The sequence below is a fragment of the Cherax quadricarinatus genome, chromosome 27 (assembly GCF_038502225.1).
Source record: "Cherax quadricarinatus isolate ZL_2023a chromosome 27, ASM3850222v1, whole genome shotgun sequence".
NCBI lineage: Eukaryota > Metazoa > Arthropoda > Malacostraca > Decapoda > Parastacidae > Cherax > Cherax quadricarinatus.
Genome location: NC_091318.1, coordinates 22,438,798 through 22,458,158, shown reverse-complemented (window position 1 = coordinate 22,458,158; position 19,361 = coordinate 22,438,798). Strand labels below are relative to the sequence as shown.

Below are 19,361 nucleotides of genomic sequence, written 5' to 3'. Positions count from 1 at the left end.
TTGAAAACCCCTTCGCGTGCCCGTGGGGGTATGCATACCCCATTTCGGAACGTTTGGCTTAAAGCATACAAAAACATAATAACATCAATACAATAGACTAAACTTGTAAACATAGAAATGGCATAGGTAAATAAGCCACTTGGACTGACAACAACAGAGCCGGAAAGACACCCTGAAGGCCGGATACATCTTGTACCCAAGTGTGCAAGCCAACTCGAACGTAGGCCAGCTGCCGTGACGAAAAGTGAGCTATACATAAACCGTACCCCGGCCGGGATTGAACCCGCGGTCAGAGAGCTATACATAAATGACCCTCACATAGGAGAGAGAAGCTTACGACGACTTGGACCATTTACGAAGTCACACTAACACGTGAGGGTTCCCTCACTCTTTTGTGTTAATGTGACTTTGTAAATGGTCTAAGTAGGACTGAAAAATCGCCATAAGCTTCTCTCTCCTACGTGCGGGTTATTTGTGTGTTGTTCCGGTGATGGAATTGTACCATTTTGTTCTTTAAAAGTAACCTATAGTACCACCACAAGTGATATTCGTACACCTTTCAACGTTTCCTGCTTACGCTCAGCCACCTCGTTGCCAGGTGCATCACTGCCGTTATTCAATTTACTTATTTGTGATCACATATACTTTTTCATTGGATTATGTTACCTGATTCATCCTAACCCATCTTAACGTGAAATAAAGATAATATCGTAGTATGTTTACACGAAGTGTCAAGAAATTAACACTGGAAGCCTTGTAAGAAAATTAACATGGTAAGAACATAAGAAGAAGAAAGAACATAGGAAGGAACACTGCCGCAGGCCTACTGACCCATGCGAAGCAGGTCCATGTTACCCTCTGGCTTAGCCCAATGACCCACCTAGTCAGGTCACTTCCACTTAAGGAAAGAGCACGGCATCAGACCTAGTAGCACAAGCTAGTCAGGTCCAACTCACACCCACCCACACCATGTATTTATCTAACCTATTTTTAAAATTATACAACTTTTTAGCCTCTACAACTGTACTCGGGAGTTTGTTCCACTCATCCACAACTCTTTTACCAAAAAACAGTACCTTCCTATATCCTTCCTGAGTCTGATTTTTTCCAACTTGAAACCATTACTGCGAATGCCAGGTGGGCAAGAATATTACGTAGCGTAGTATGAGAGTCAAGTCTGTGCCCGGAGTGCTGCTATAACAAGTTCAGTCCTCTTGTACCCCTCAACGCGGGATCATCCTGAATAATTTCACAATACCTATGCTCCTTACAGCTATGTGCATGCGCACTCTTGCATCTCCTTAACAAGATCTTCTCGCGTAGTCTGTTTTCTTGTTTTTTGTCAGTTTCTAGAGACTTTCTTGCTCTGGAAAGTCTTACTGCGGTGCCTGAACCATAACAAAGCTTGAGTTGGGAAAATATATCTAAAATTTAAAACTATATGTATAACTTACGTCTCTAGAACGTTGTACACATGAGTCATTTGTATACATGTTCTACTCATATATAGGATTACTACCAAAATTATTTTCGCCTTTTTTTCAAAACTATTGTTTTTAATTCAAACTAAACTTTGAGAATTTTGTTTGTGATTATGGAGAGTAGTAAAATTAAAATGTAAGAGAATATTATGCTTTTATTTCACATAAATATAAATAAAATGAGTCTTGCTAGTGTGTGTGTGTGTGTGTACTCGCCTAATTGTACTCACCTAATTGTGGTTGCAGGGGTCGATTCAAAGCTCCTGGCCCCGTCTCTTCACTAGTCGCTACTAGGTCCTCTTTCTCCCTGCTTTATGAGCTTTATCATTCTTAAAACTAAAAATGGATCCTGCCTCCACTACATCACTTTCCAGACTATTCCACTTCCTGACAACTCTATGACTCATCTCAGCCTTCGACTTCCAACTGTGACCCCTTGTTGCTGTGTCCCACCTATGGAACATCCTGTCTTTGTCCTCCTTGTCAATTCCTCGTAGTATTGTACATGTTGTTAGCATGTCCCCGTTATCCTCCAGTGTCGTCACGTGTGAATGTGTGTGAATATGTATGTGTGTGTGTGTGTGTGTGTGTGTGTGTGTGTGTGTGTGTGTGTGTGTGTGTGTGTGTGTGTGTGTGTGTGTGTGTGTGTGTACATGTTCGTCTCTTCGGGTTAGGCTGACAACTGGGTGTATATTCTTGGCGAGTACAGAGAATGCTAACTTTAAAGATATGTGCAGAAAGAATGTCTATGCAGACGCGAAGCGTACAGAGATTTACTAGAACATACACAAAGACTGAGTAAACGGATTTTATGTGTACAGAGTCTATACTTACAGAATTTGTGTGTACGTAGGAGTTTTAAACGGAGGTGGTGGCCTTTATACCCCCTTAAAGCCCAGCAGCTTTACTCGTCTTCAGTTTCTCTCTCTCTAAAGTAGCCTCTGCCTCTCTCTATTCTTCCCTCATCCTTTACATGGGAAGCCCAACACAATTTTCCTTTCACCAATATTGACAGTCACAAAATAATGGCTTTCACTGGTTCGTTCTGTTACTTTATACACAGATGAGATTATTTTAAGTAATGGTATTTAGATATCACACAACACAATTCATTCCGAGTTACGAGTAAGTGCAAAAAGCAGAGAGTCAACGGATGAATGCAAACACAAAACATTAACGGCCTCTATTATAACCAAGTTTCCCTCAATTTGATAAACTTTAAAAACTTTATATTTTAATAGACTTTACATCCAAGTTTGCGAGGATTTAATGAATAATGTATGCCTTTTTTTTGTTACCTTTAATATATTATACAATTCTTGTCACTGGACTAGGAATATAATGAAAAATATTAAAGTCGTTCGTGGGATGTAAAATCTTTATAGTAATTTTATTTTGAAACACCAGAATATTGTGCAATATATTGTATCACTGGATATTTTTGTACGAATCTATAATTCCAGTGGTGTTTTTTTTTTTTTTGGTACAAGTCAGTATTCGTTTTGAGGAAGAGTCAGAAAATATGCTACTGACGAACTTCGGCCAAATTTTGTTCTCGCTTACTTCTAAGTAGCTCTGTCTTTTTCAGGCTGTGCGAGTATAAGTTTGTACAAGAAATGAGAGGTGAAATCTAATACATTAATCAATAAAAGTTCAAGTGAGATACTAACAACAGTAATGAGCAAGATCAATGTAAACAGTGTGTCATCAGTATATATATATATATATATATATATATATATATATATATATATATATATATATATATTATATATATATATATATATTATATATATATATATATGTCGTGCCGAATATGTAAAACTGGTCAATTAGCAAGAACTCATTTAAAATTAAGTCCTTTCTGAAATTTTCTCTTATACGTTTAAAGATATATTTTTTTCATTAATGTTAATGTAAATTTTTTTAATTATGCACCAAAAGACTCTTAGAAAACTTACCTAACCTTATTATAACAAGAGCAATTTATTTTAGCCTAACCCAACTAAATACATTTTAGATTTGTTTACAATAATTTAATAATAAACAAACACAGTGAAATATATTTCTTTCGTTAGGTTCAGAATGATTTTGACGAAATTATTGCATACACAAATTTTCACTTGTCCTATATGACAAGATGAGCGTTGCTATTTAAGCCAAGATCGCAAGTTCTGCCTATTCGGCACGACATTATATATATATATATATATATATATATATATATATATATATATATATATATATATATATAAAATGTCGTGCCGAGTAAGCAAAACTGGTCAATTAGCAAGAACTCATTTAAAATTAAGTCCTTCAATTTTCTCTACTTAGAGCAACATTCTATCAAATAAAAGTTTGCTCTGGATTTACATATTTTCTTCTTTTCATGAGATGAAATCAGTCTTCTGAGAGCAAATATGAGAACCTCATCTTCTCGCGTTTAAATAGTAAGATCATCAAGACATTAAAAATTCATTAAAGAACGGGCCTTTGCTCTCTCACTATTACTACTATTTTCACTTATGCACTAATTAAAACTATCTTAATCAACGGGACATTTTATTGCCATAACAGGTTACGGAGTCATTCCAGTCCTCGAAATCTCTTAAAAAAAATATTTTTCGTCTTTGCGTTATCCTCACCAAGAATTTTTGGAAAGTCTGATGAAAAATTATTTTCTCTCCTCGAATTCGATGGTCAGATCCGGATGAAAACTTACCTGGAATCTAGTATGGGAGGGGAAAGACGTCTCTCTCCTCAAACCTAGATTTAAATAGACTAAATAGTTATAATAATAAGAATAATTTTGAAAGGGGTGGACCGGCAAGGCACAGCGGAAGGCCTCGCTCGGATGACCAAAAGCTCCAACTGCAGGTCATATGACTAAGACCCGCGTAGGTAAATATTTGTCCTCTTTCCTGATGAACATTACCTTACCTAACCTAACTTAACCTAACCTAACCTTACCTAACCTAGCTTGAGACCAGGGTTCCCAAAAGCGGTTAATAAATGGCTGGGGGTCAAAAAGGGGTCAATAAATGTTAATCATATCAAAATTTCAGTAAAAAAGCGTATGCTAAATCTTACATGTTTTTTATAATTTAAATATTACCTATTTTTATAGAGGTATTATTGCTATTATTTATTATTAATATTCATAGTACTATTAGTTAAAGTACTATATATTAAATTGTTTTCAAATAATGAATATTTGGGGGTGGATGACTAATCTGAAACTTCAAGACGAGGTGGATGAGCTGGAGAGTTTGGTGACAGACATAGACTAAGGAACCGAAAACCTATCAAGGGTAAGGAACTGAGCACCTTAAAATTACCTCTCTGCTTCTTCCATTGTCTTTGATATTTTGGTTGTTTCCGTATTAGACTAATAAAAAAAACTGCTGTGCAAACATCACATTTCTTCCATAAAGATACCCAATTGTTGCACGTCTTCAATATTCATCAACTTGTGGGCACTGTATGCAATACAGTGCCCAGGAAATGGAAAAAAATAGCAATGATATAAGTCTCTGCCTACAGGACTCTCAATAAAATCATTCAAAACTCATTGTAAGAAGCCTTATTATAGAGTAAGGTTTATTATAGAGTAAGGTTTATTATAGAGTAAGGTTTATTAAAGAATAAGATTTATTAAAGAATAAGGTTTATTATAGAATAAGGTTTGTTATAGAATAAGGTTTATTATAGAATAAGGTTTATTATAGAATAAGGTTTATTATAGAATAAGGTTTATTATAGAGTAAGGTTTATTATAGAGTAAGGTTTATTATAGAGTAAGGTTTGTTCCAGAGTAAGGTTTATTATATAGTAAGGTTTATTATAGAGCAATGTTTATTATAGAGTAAGGATTATTATTATCGTAACGAAGCTAATCCTAGAATTGAGAAGATTGACCTATAAGGTAAGTGAAATATAACTGAACTTGACCGACTTTCAAGAGAGAAGACGGTACTCAAGAAGACACGATATGCAGACAGTAAAAACATTTTGAAAAAATGAGATTGGGTTTTATAGGTCACAGACTGAAGATAAGAACTAAAATGACTCACAGGAATACTATGATATATTCATTCAACCGAAAGAGGAAGTGGTATACTCTAGACAGATTCTTATGCATAAGTGTAAGGATAGGTACGATAGAGTCCATGAGCTTGGGAATTTGGTGAAATCGATCTCATTATTTTGCGACATGTGTACGGTATATCATGATGTAGTGTCTCCAGCTTGGAGCCACTACAACGTCAAGCATACACAAAAAACTCGATAAGGTCAAAAGGTTTGCAACAGTCCCCCGAGCGGAAGGGATTGAGGTATGAAGAGACTAAAGGAACTGAACCTGGCGACTTTAGAAGAAAGAATTAAAGAAGAATTATGCACATGCAAGATACTCCAAAGAGTTGACAGAGCAGATAGGGATATGCTTTTTTAATAATAATTCATATAGGGGCGAGGGTCATAGAAGCCAAAAACACAGACGAGCCTCGGAGATGTTAGGAAATAGTTTTTTCAATATACAGGTTGTAAATGAGCTAGATGAGGAAATAGTAGAGGAACATTCACTACATATGTTCAAGAGCAGGTATAATGATTCCCAAAAGACCAGGAACCAATAATGATGCCTACTTTAGTTCAAGAGGTGGGAGCCAGGAACTTAAACTTGACACCAGAAACACAGCTTGGTGAGTATAACTCTGCGAGAACACTTCGTACATATCATATATACCCATAAACACGCATGCTCACAGACGCATGAATATCCACAAACAAATACACATCAACAGGCGAATATTCACATGACATTCGTTTTTTGGGGTTCCATTTTGTTGTTATATTCCAGAGAGTCTATTATTATCTTTATATTACCATAGAAGCTCTAAACGTTTAGGGGTCATATAGTTCCTAGGGAACGGGTGGTAATAAGGTGTAATCCAAAGAAGGGCAGCTCCAATTCCTACTATCAAGAGTTCTTTAAAGAGAGCGAGTCCATAATACTCACCCTATGAATGAGCAGAAAAAATGTACGGTACACACAAGTGAAAAAATATGCTCAGGAAAATTACCACCACCGAGTTACATAAAGGCGAAATGACCACACATCAGAAACAGTGTGCGCGAGGTACTGTTATGAGTGCTGCAGAGAGTGCCAGAACTTAGTGAGTAAACCACAAGACAAAGCAGTACCAAGTATCGGGGAGGGCTATTAGGGGACCTTAACACAAAGTGCCAAAAAGATTTCAAGAGCTTGAAAGGGTCTCAGAGGAGTGCAAATAATGGTGCCAAGATGTGTGCAACCGAGCGTGGAGAAGAACAGCATCAAACAAGAAGGCAAGAGGGGATAATGGATGAATGATAATGTATTCATCTTGGAGAATGCTTCTAATAGTGAGCGGAGACGCTGAATTATTATATTCATGAGAATGCTGGAAGCTCATAAGGGGTCATAAAGCGCCTGTGGAATGGGAGGCTATTAGTCTTGATCCAAGGAAGATGGTGGCTTCACTTCCTGGGGCAAGAAATTCTTCATCACCACGCTTTCTGCTTTTCTATCTTTGACTCATACAACTAAATAATTCATCATAATTCTTAGATGCAGGTAGTCCTCAGCAGACAGCCTCGGTGTGGACTTACAAATCCTCTGCTGTCTCTACCATGTACTCCCATACCTCTCCTTGAAGAGCGGAGAGGTAGAAAGGTCAGGCGTGACAGCATGGAAAGTGAAGGATGGATGTGACAGAACTGACAGACGTATCAAGTGTGAAAGATAATTAGAGAGAGAGTGGGAGGACGGGCGCAAGATATCACTTGACAGGAGCGACAATGTAAAATACTGCTACGGTAAAAAAAAAAAAAAAGAGTAAAAAGGCCCTGGGAGAGTGGCAGGAAACGAGTAGGTAAAAAAATGTCATTAGAAATGACAGGTCGAGTATCATTAAAAGTGAAGGCTAGACTTTGTAAGTGACAGGAATCAGCAGCATTGAAAGCGACGGAAAGAATACTGGGAAAGAGAGGAATTCCACTGGGAATGCCGTTAAGAAGGGTTAATGGTGCCAGCGTAACCATTATCCCAGGTAGAGAGAGAGGGGGGGAGGGGGGTTACCTTGTGGCTGGACTCGGGCAGTGAGATGAAGGAGTTGATGTGGGTTGGCGTTCTCCCACACCTCCACAGTGTATTCCGTCTGCTCGAACTCTACAGGTCCACTGCCAACCAGTTTGGTCACTGCCGGAAGAGAAAGAGAGCAAATGAACCACTGAAGTAACCTGGTTTCAGCACTTCTATTATACACATATCGTAGTAATAAAGATAAAAAGTCTCAGTTCCTTGACTGGAATAATTCACAATTAACACAAAATAGAAAAAACCTTAAATGACGTTTCGATTCGTCCTAAACTACGAATAGTCCAGGGTGAGCCGAAACGTCTTCTAATTAATTTTCTTTTAACTGTTGTGTCATGCAAAGATCATGTTACAATTTATTCGGCGTGTGTTACACTCCCATATAGGCTGCCTCCCAACTAGCGCACCGGGTGCTAATGGTTTAACGATTGATAAGGTACCCGTCGTTAAATCAGTACCTTGGTTCATTGACTAATCACAGGCAAGCCCGCCAAAGCTGAAGCAACGTGGTTCACTTGTGGTAAGCATTGGCAGACTTGCCTACCTGCTGGTTGAGTATGTTGCACTCTCTCTGGCTTCTGCTTTGCCATCTATCACCGTCGTGTACACCTATTGTATCTGTACATACTGTACATACCATGTATATAGTGGGTGAAGGCAAAATATACATTATAGTCTACTGTTGAATTTGTTTGCTCCAATTCCCATTACGCCCAGGTCTCACAGGCCATTCATTACCTGTGTTCGTAATAATTGTGGACTAGCCGTGAACTGCATCACATAAAAACAGACACTGAGGAAAGGAAAGCGGCGCAATAAGCTTGACAGTGGAACAATCTGTTGATTCTTGCATCGTTACTGAATAAAAAAAATGCATTTTCTTTAATATTCTACTGGAAATTATGAAGCAATTTACTGTACAAACTTATGTTCACAAACCATTAAGGAGCTCAAGAATGATCTTTGCTGTGTTCAGATTCGTCAAGAAGGGAGGTGCCTTGATTCAAGGAATCAGACCTACCCTTCCGTGAATCAAAGCTGATTATCACCAATTTCCCTGGCTTTGTATGTCTTCTACAGGTTTAGCGCTTCACCAATAATAATAATAGTTTAATTATAGCTTAGTAATGTTCAATTATCATAAACACTGTCTTATGTTCTGATTATATTTTGCACATTTATACTTGGTCGCCCAAAGATATATATACCGAGAGCTGTAGATCTCTTAGTGTACAACACAAGATAAACGCTGAAAGTTTAATTTAATCCCTATTTTAGTAACTGTGGTGAACAGGTTATTTGTAGTTTGAGCTGTGGTGAAGAAAACAGATACTCTCTAGAAGTTTTGCTACAGTTTGCCCTCCGGTCCCAGTCTAGCACGCATCTATGGGTTGGTCAAAACCCAAAACAAACATACCTTTTCACTCCATCACCGCTGGCATTGGCAGTACTCCTCATAAGTTAATAGATCTTCTGGCCAAACATCTCTCTAATCCTTTAAGTTTGGTCTGCTAATCACCTGTCGAACACTCAGGTGATCTCTCATACGTCTGAACACGACGATGAAGAAGAAGTTTGCCAGCCAGGATGTCGCCTCCTTTTTTACTCGTCTCCACTGACTAAGTAATTGCCTTCCTCAGCAACTCTTCCATCATCGGTAACAAACTCCCAATACCCGCACAGGAGCTCATCGAATTTACGAAACTGTGCGTGATTTTTAATTTGTTCTCACACGAAGAAAGGTTCTACAAGCAGAAGTTTGATTAGCCAGCTCAGTACTGCCTATCCTGCGCTGAGATCTTAGTAGACAGAAGTTTCAACCAACATTCATTCAGGGAAAATCTCAATCAAGTGGAATTCTCTATTCAGTTCACACATGAAGAACAAAATAGCTCTCTACCTTTTGTTGTTATTCTCATCAAGAATAATGACACCTTTAAGTAAAAACAGTATACAGAAAGCTAACAAATGCAAACTACTGAGTCCACTGCTGCTCTCATCATGACCTTAGAGCAAATAGAGGGATGAAAAAAAAGGATTCTTTCTAAGCATCCTCAGGATTTATAGCAGTGAACACCTTCTTGAAGAACATGAATATATAGATAGAACTTTTTCCGCCTTGAACATTCCTAAACACATTATCAAGGCTAAACATGTTTTCAAATCCCATAGATCGTATTCAGAATCTACACACAGGACAGACAATGACTACATCTATTCCATTTGCTGCTGACGTTGCAGTGGTGGTACTCACAAAAAGAAAAAAAAAAAAAAAACTTCAAAAGAAATCAACCGGACTCTCTAACTCGTAAAGAACGAAGTCATGGCAAGGATATAAAGTAAACAACGTGGGGAAGGTGGGGGATGTAATCCCATGTACACAGAAGAAACAGAGGGACTTGGGTACCCATCTAAAACCCAGATACGGAATGTGTGTGTGTGTGTGTGTGCTACACTGCCTGAGTCTCCAAGAATCACATCTTTTATTCTCTAGAGGCGGTGGTCACGTCTTGAACCAGCAACTGTACTTGTCTCTAACACCATCACACAAAACAGAGGTAAACACATTTTAGCAAAACCCATCATAAAACTAATCTGAAATAACATGAAAAACACAGATAACCAGAACCCGACCTCGTGATTCGGGCCACATTAAACATTAATCAACTGCACCTTACACAAATAACCCGCACATAGGAGAATGAAACTTATGACGACGTTTCGGTCAGACTTGGACCATTAACTAGTCACACAGAAGCGTTTAGTGAAAGGGAGACAGTATACATGAGAGAGGGGGCAGGGCCAGGAGTAGAGCGAGAAGTACTAGTATTGGTAGTAGTGGTAGTAGTAGTAGCAGTGGTGGTGGCGGTGGTAGTAGTGGTGGTGGTAGTAGTGGTGGTGGTGGTGGTGGTAGTGGTGGTGGTAGTAGTAGTGGTGGTGGTGGTAGTAGTACTAGTCGTAGTAGTACTAGTACTAGTAGTACTACGACTAGTAGTACGACTAGTACTAGTGCTACTAGTACTAGTAGTAGTACTAGTGCTACTAGTACTAGTAGTAGTACTAGTACTAGTAGTAGTACTAGTACTAGTAGTACTAGTAGTTTACCTGGAGTTTACCTGGAGAGAGTTCCGGGGGTCAACGCCCCCGCGGCCCGGTCTGTGACCAGGCCTCCTGGTGGATCAGAGCCTGATCAACCAGGCTGTTACTGCTGGCTGCACGCAAACCAACGTACGAGCCACAGCCCGGCTGATCAGGAACCGACTTTAGGTGCTTGTCCAGTGCCAGCTTGAAGACTGCCAGGGGTCTGTTGGTAATCCCCCTTATGTATGCTGGGAGGCAGTTGAACAGTCTCGGGCCCCTGACACTTATTGTATGGTCTCTTAACGTGCTAGTGACACCCCTGCTTTTCATTGGGGGGATGTTGCATCGTCTGCCAAGTCTTTTGCTTTCGTAGTGAGTGATTTTCGTGTGCAAGTTCGGTACTAGTCCCTCTAGGATTTTCCAGGTGTATATAATCATGTATCTCTCCCGCCTGCGTTCCAGGGAATACAGGTTCAGAAACCTCAAGCGCTCCCAGTAATTGAGGTGTTTTATCTCCGTTATGCGCGCCGTGAAGGTTCTCTGTACATTTTCTAGGTCAGCAATTTCACCTGCCTTGAAAGGTGCTGTTAGTGTGCAGCAATATTCCAGCCTAGATAGAACAAGTGACCTGAAGAGTGTCATCATCGGCTTGGCATCCCTCGTTTTGAAGGTTCTCATTATCCATCCTGTCATTTTTCTAGCAGATGCGATCGATACAATGTTATGGTCCTTGAAGGTGAGATCCTCCGACATGATCACTCCCAGGTCTTTGACGTTGGTGTTTCGCTCTATTTTGTGGCCAGAATTTGTTTTGTACTCTGATGAAGATTTAATTTCCTCGTGTTTACCATATCTGAGTAATTGAAATTTCTCATCGTTGAACTTCATATTGTTTTCTGCAGCCCACTGAAAGATTTGGCTGATGTCCGCCTGGAGCCTTGCAGTGTCTGCAATGGAAGACACTGTCATGCAGATTCGGGTGTCATCTGCAAAGGAAGACACGGTGCTGTGGCTGACATCCTTGTCTATGTCAGATATGAGGATGAGGAACAAGATGGGAGCGAGTACTGTGCCTTGTGGAACAGAGCTTTTCACCGTGCCTGCCTCGGACTTTACTCTGTTGACTACTACTCTCTGTGTTCTGTTAGTGAGGAAATTATAGATCCATCGACCGACTTTTCCTGTTATTCCTTTAGCACGCATTTTGTGCGCTATTACGCCATGGTCACACTTGTCGAAGGCTTTTGCAAAGTCTGTATATATTACATCTGCATTCTTTTTGTCTTCTAGTGCATCTAGGACCTTGTCGTAGTGATCCAATAGTTGAGACAGACAGGAGCGACCTGTTCTAAACCCATGTTGCCCTGGGTTGTGTAACTGATGGGTTTCTAGATGGGTGGTGATCTTGCTTCTTAGGACTCTTTCAAAGATTTTTGTGATATGGGATGTTAGTGCTATCGGTCTGTAGTTCTTTGCTGTTGCTTTACTGCCCCCTTTGTGGAGTGGGGCTATGTCTGTTGTTTTTAGTAACTGTGGGACGACCCCCGTGTCCATGCTCAATCTCCATAGGATGGTAAAGGCTCGTGATAGGGGCTTCTTGCAGTTCTTGATGAACACGGAGTTCCATGAGTCTGGCCCTGGGGCAGAGTGCATGGGCATGTCATTTATCGCCTGTTCGAAGTCATTTGGCGTCAGGATAACATCAGATAGGCTTGTGTTAACCAAATTCTGTGGCTCTCTCATAAAAAATTAATTTTGATCTTCTACTCTCAGTCTGGTTAGTGGCTTGCTAAAAACTGAGTCATATTGGGACTTGAGTAGCTCACTCATTTCCTTGCTGTCATCTGTGTAAGACCCATCTTGTTTAAGTAAGGGCCCAATACTGGACGTTGTTCTCGACTTTGATTTGGCATAGGAGAAGAAATACTTTGGGTTTCTTTCGATTTCATTTATGGCTTTTAGTTCTTCCCGCGATTCCTGACTCCTATAAGATTCCTTTAGCTTAAGTTCGATGTTTGCTATTTCTCTGACCAGTGTCTCCCTACGCATTTCAGATAGATTGACCTCTTTTAGCCGCTCTGTTATTCTTTTCCGTCGCCTGTAAAGAGAGCGCTTGTCTCTTTCTATTTTACATCTACTCCTCCCTTTTCTTAGAGGAATAAGTCTTGTGCATACATAGAGTGCCACCAAGTTAATCTGTTCTAGGCATAAGTTGGGGTCTGTGTTGCTTAGTATATCTTCCCAGCTTATATCGGTTAGGACTTGGTTTACTTGGTCCCACTTTATGTTTTTGTTATTGAAGTTGAATTTGGTGAATGCTCCCTCGTAACTAATCTCATTTTGTCGGTCTGGGGCTCTGCGCATACATATCTGAACCTCAATTATGTTGTGATCTGAGTATATTGTTTTTGATATGGTGACATTTCTTATCAGATCATCATTGTTAGTGAAGATGAGGTCTAGTGTATTCTCCATTCTAGTAGGCTCTATTATTTGCTGCAGAGATTTAAAAGCTCGTGTGAGTGTGAGTTTTCATCAGAGCTGCCTCCTGTTGTTATTACTGCAACAATATTATTTGCTATATTCCTCCATTTTAGGTGCCTTAAGTTGAAATCCCCCTGGAGCAAGATGTTGGGTGCAGGAGCTGGAAGATTTTCCAGACAGTGGTCAATTTTTAACAGCTGTTCCTGGAATTGCTGGGATGTTGCATCCGGAGGTTTGTAGACTACCACAATGACTAGGTTTTGGTTCTCGACCTTTACTGCTAAAACTTCCACTACATCATTTGAGGCATTAAGCAGTTCTGTGCAAACAAGTGACTCTGCAATGTACAGGCCAACCCCCTCCCCCTTTTGCCTGTTCACTCTGTGTGGGTCTCAGTGAAAGCCGCGAACATTGCCTTTGCCTCTGCAAGCAGTCCACGGATGAAAGGTATTTTGTTGTTTGTTGCTGGCTTTAGACCCTGTATATTTGCAAAGAAGAATGTCATCGGACTGGTGGTATTGTTGGTACTGGGGGCGGATTTTTTTTCCGGCATTAGTATCTGTATCTGTTGGTTTGGAGTGGAGGCCATCGACTGTGGTTCCACTCCAGGAATGACTGGATTTGGTGTACAATTTCTGCCATTTCCTGCCAGTTTTTTTTTCCTTCCTGGCACTAAAAAACCTCTCCCTCTTGAGTGGCTGTGGCTACCCAGGTTTTCCCATGGCCTGGATGTTTTGTATCTTTTTTTCCCCTTTAGATGGTGTGCCTGGCAATTTAAGTTGTAGCACAGTCTTTCCTGTACTGAAGAGGTACACATTTCAGGGTGAAAAAGCTTACAGGAAGGGAGTTTGCATTTTCCTGTTGTCATATGGGCACGGCATTTTCTAGGGTGGTCATAGTTGCACGTCCCATCTTTTTTTCCAGATTTCCCATGTCTGCAGATACCAAGTGCATAGTATGTGCACAGGCTTGGTTTCCGTTTGCCTTGGGTTTATTTGACTGTATTCCCTGTTGGTGCATGTTTACCTGTCTTATTCCTATCTTCCCTAGCACCAACAATGGAGCTCCCACCAGTTGTTTTTGGTAATATATCCTCACTATTGCTAGTGGAGTCCTCTTGTTTGCTATTTCCTGTTGTATTTCTTGTTTGCAATATTGGTTTTATCTTATCTTTGACTACACTTGTTTCCCCACTACGGCTCCTGTCACCTATGAGGTCATTTATATGCATTCCTTCCAGCGTATAATTCCCGACTACCTGGACAAAATCTCCAGCTTCACCATTACTGTCTCCCAGGACAGCACCTCCAGCTTCACCATTACTGTCTCCCAGGACAGCACCTCCAGCTTCACCATTACTGTCTCCCAGGACAGCACCTTCAGTTTCACCATTACTGTCTCCCAGAACAGCACTATCAGCCCCACATTTACTGACTACCAGGACATCACCTCCAGCCTTACAGTTTCTGACTACATGGCCAGTATCAAGGGCAGTACCATTCAGCCCAGACTTTTTATGTTCCCATCTGTTGTAGAAAGCTTCCAGGTTGTCTATGAAAGCAGCTTTGATGTTATCCTCTTTTAATACCCTTGTGATTTTAGTCCACAGATTTATCTCCTTTGGGCATACCCAAAAACACTTCCCTGTTTTAATACTGCTTGTAGCTAGTTCTTGGATATCTGCACAAGGGGCGTGACACCGATTTCCACAAAAATGACAATTTATCCATGTGGAAGCCCGTTTGTTTGATTTATTGCAGACTACACACAGCTTCATAATGATTTGAATGGTTGATTTACTGTAATTCTACTAGCAACCTCTTGAATACTCTATTAGTAACCTCTTTAAGTAAAGCTCTAGCTATCTGTATTTCTATTTCTAACTGTACTTTTATACCAGGACAGCTTACCGGAGTACGCTCCTGGAGTTTGTTTTATATTTATTGTTTGTGTTTATAAGGGCGCCTACAACCCCATCCGTTTACAGTCTGCTTTATTGTCCAACGAATCCGTTTGAAACCGGCCAAGGGTTCGACCAGTCGAGGGTTCGGTCCAGTCGAGGGTTCGGAGTCAGTCTGATCTGATCAGTGGGTCACTTATTTAAAACATACTGGTCGGTGATTTGGGCTAGCACATGAAGGATCTACTGGAAAATTCTACCAGAGTAATATGTTATTTGATTGATACAAAAGTATAACTTGCGTGTTGAAGAAACCGGTGACTGCTGGCAACTCCTACAGTGACGAACGGTCGAGCCTCAACCCTAGTAGTAATAGTTCAGAGGGGTAATGCCTGCTGTATCTTGGGCAGGCGCCCCAGTTCTGAAGAGCTGGATGAGATTTTATTGATGGGGAACATGGACAACCGGTGTAAGGAAACACGCCCAATATTTCTACCCTCGCCGGGAATCGAACCCAGACAGTCACCTTGTGAAGCGAGAGCTTTTAGCCACTCCAGTGAATACATCCTCTGGGATCGTGTTGGCTCGCACATCCTCCTTTTCTCTGCAACTTTGCAAACTCCTGATGTGTTGAATGCAACACGAAAGGCCTAGAGCTACCATTCTACTCCTTCCGTGGCTGTTTTGCACACACACACATTATATATATATATATATATATATACATTAGTTATATCGACGATAAACTTCGCCCGGCTCCCGTTAATTCTACTAAAACCACCATTGAGTGACCGCTTACAGTTCGCTGCAGTGTAAACATAGAAATTTTCAGGTCCAAATCCGACCACAGGCCCCCTGTGTTGTTTATTTAATATTTTTTTTTTGTTTAAACCATATTGACATTTACTCCGCTTTTCAGTTTTGCTTGAGTGAGCACAATCAAGCTTGCGTGAGCACAATCAAGCTTGCGTGAGCACAAGCTAACTTTTGTGAGCTCAACCAAGCTTGCGTGAGCACAAGCTAACTTTTGTGAACACAATCAAGCTTGCGTGAGCACAAGCTAACTTTTGTGAGCACAATCAAGCTTGCGTGAGCACAAGCTAACTTTTGTGAGCACAACCAAGCTTGCGTGAGCACAAGCTAACTTTTGTGAGCTCAACCAAGCTTGCGTGAGCACAAGCACCGCATCAGTGAAAATACTCCAGACCAGTGAAAACTTTTAAGAACAAAGAAGGTAAAGTTACCAGTAATATTTGGTGCAGAATGTAATTGAAAAAAATTATTTCTCATGTTCACATATACAAATATACTTAAATTGACAAAAAACACGATGTATATATTCAAAATGACATTCATAAAAAATTAATATACATCTTTTAATTGCTGAATCCCCCAAAATTTAGCTTTTCAATAATAATAATAATAATAATTATTATTACTATAATAAATAAATTAATAATAATAATAATAATTTAATTTCACAAGATACATAGCTTTTATAATATTGGATGACAATAAATTAATAGTGCACATGGAAAGGCGCGGGTATGCAGAACATTTCGGGCAAACATACATAAGTGTAATATATACATGTGAATATGTATATGTTCACCCAGGTTACAGTTGTACTGGTTCTAAGATCATTCTTTTGTAAACTCTGCGACTGAGTAGTTAAAGAGTTAGGCCTGGTATGTGCGAGGACCTCGGTTCGAGGAGCCACCCTGTATTCTATTTGTTTCTGGGTATACAATTATAAATGCATATAATTCAAACTCATACATAAAAACACGTATATTTTTATCACATGCAAGTGTTTATATCTTGCTGGTTCTTGATACTGGAAATCATAGAGCTTTTTGCAATCCACTTGTATTCTATTCGCTTGCAACTCTTTGTGTTTACTTGCAACAGCTTGTAATAGCTGCCTTTATTTGCCATGAACAACTTGCATTCACGTCAACCTGCTGTTATTCACTTGCAAATGTTTGTATTCCCTTACAAAGGTTTGCATTCCATTTACCGATGTTTGTATTCGCTTGTAACTGTCTAAAATTCGCTTGCAATTTCTTGTATTTCCCCGCAATTGCTTATATTCGCTTCCATATCTTTGTTTCAACTTGCAAATGTTTGTATTTCCTTATTCATGTTCGCTTACAAATGTTTGAATTGTCTTACAAATTCTCGTATTTGCTTACAAATGTTTACAGCTGGAAAACATCTGCTATTTGTATTTCCTGACCAGGCCATTCCTTAACTCAGGAAAACAGGGAGGAATGTAGAACACTGATGTTATGGCACCCGAGGAAGAGAACATACAAGGGAGAGCTGTTACTGTGTCAAAGTATATATATATATATATATATATATATATATATATATATATATATATATATATATATATATATATATATATATATATATATATATATATATATATATATATATATATATATACATGACAATGTGAGTAGTCACGAAAGCCCTTGGAATTTCACTACTCTTTCACAGTGGTTGTTTTGCATATTTTAAAATCACCTGTTTACTGTGAAGTATAAGGCGTTCCAGGTTTATCTCTATAAGTTGCAACTTCTTGAGATAATGGAGTCCTTAAATTTACACAGCACTGAGACCAATGAATCATTGAACGCTTCTGTCAATAAAGGGAGACATACATACAAACATATGTATTATACACACACGCACCCACCCACACAAACACACACACACAAACACACACACACACACACACACACACACACACACACACACACACACGCACAAACACACAAACACACACAAACACACACACACACAAACACACCCACTGAAGCTAATCGAATTATAAACCTTTTATACTAGCAAAACCACACTAAAGCATCAAATACAAGAGGTAAGAGTTTCCTGCGTCAGTTATGTGCACATCAAAAAATAAAACACCTAAAAATTCACCGACTTCATGAGCACCTCGACCTGTTATGAACTCTTCACATTCCTTAGGGACCAAGGAAAGGTTTATAAGAATAGTTACTGCATCTTTCAAGACGGTGGCGAGCAGACAAATATGCTAATGAATTAGGCAAATGTGCAACATCAGGGTGTCTTTTATTTTGTAAATGATTCATCAACCAGTAGCTTTCTCGTAGGTGGGCGAAACGTCAAAATGACGACACCCAGGTGTTGCACGTGTGTCAAGTTCATCAGCTTGTCGGTATTGTATTCCGTTAGTGTAATGATACACAAACATGCACACAAAACACATGAAATACTGAGCTGGTTATGGACCTGGTCGCGGGGGCGTTGACCCCCACAAACACCCTCCAGGTACACTCCAAGAAACACACGAAGTTGACGTCCCCTCGCGCTCTAGCGGTACAACTGCTAAACATCTCTGCTAAACTTTCTCTCTCCTAAACAGCTACATTAAGTGGGAAGGTGCTTTGTTGTGGCTGTAGGTTTCTTTACGCAAGGCACTGGAACCACTCTCCCCTTCCTTGGAACAAGCTTGATTATCTACCGTTCTCCCTAGGCTCCACTTCTCCATAATAAAACTAACAATACTACCACTACTGCTACTATTAATAACAATAATAATAATAATAATAATAATAATAATAATAATAATAATAATAATATTCTGATGAGGAACAAAAACAGTATAAGATATATTTATTCATCAAGGGAAAGAGCCAAGAGTACGGTATACATATTTTTTTAATGTCTTCGACTTTAGCAAAAAAAAAAAACTACCTTACAAATATTTGTAAACATATTCCGACATATTCTCTTGGGCTAAAACAATATTTCAAAGCCTCGTGGGTGGTAGCAGCCTTGACGTTCACACCTGTACAAGTTTATCTGATAAAAGAAAAAACTGGGAGAGGCTGATGGCTTGTACAGGAAAAAATTCATAGGTGCCCTTGAGAGAGAGAGAGAGAGAGAGAGAGAGAGAGAGAGAGAGTGAGACAGACAGACAGACAGACAGACAGACAGACAGACAGACAGAGAGAATGGGAGGGGGAAAAAGCCAATTCTTTATTCAGGATTAAGAAGAAATTGAATTGAGGATAAAATTTCAGTTTATTCTTTGCTTTCAGGTTTAAGCTAAGAGGAAGGAAGTCGTGAGGTGGGAGGTGTAGTGAGGTGGGAGGTAGGTGGTATGGAGGGATGTACCGTGAGGTGGGAGGTAGGTGGTATGGAGGGAGGTGCAGTGAGGTGGGAGGTAGGTGGTATGGAGGGAGGTACAGTGAGGTGGGAGGTAGGTGGTATGGAGGGAGGT

At 39.8% G+C, this 19,361-nt stretch overlaps 1 protein-coding gene across 5 annotated transcripts in view; it reads right to left on the bottom strand.

The window, feature by feature from the left end:
* LOC128691092 (putative neural-cadherin 2) overlaps positions 1 to 19,361 on the bottom strand; it is an 816,602-nt gene that overhangs the window by 113,066 nt on the left and 684,175 nt on the right. For all 5 annotated transcript variants that reach the window (XM_070089108.1, XM_070089105.1, XM_070089109.1 and 2 more), the window contains exon 3: positions 7,603 to 7,722. In XM_070089108.1, coding sequence (XP_069945209.1) covers positions 7,603 to 7,722 — 120 coding nt within the window. The remainder of the gene's footprint in view (positions 1 to 7,602; positions 7,723 to 19,361) is intronic.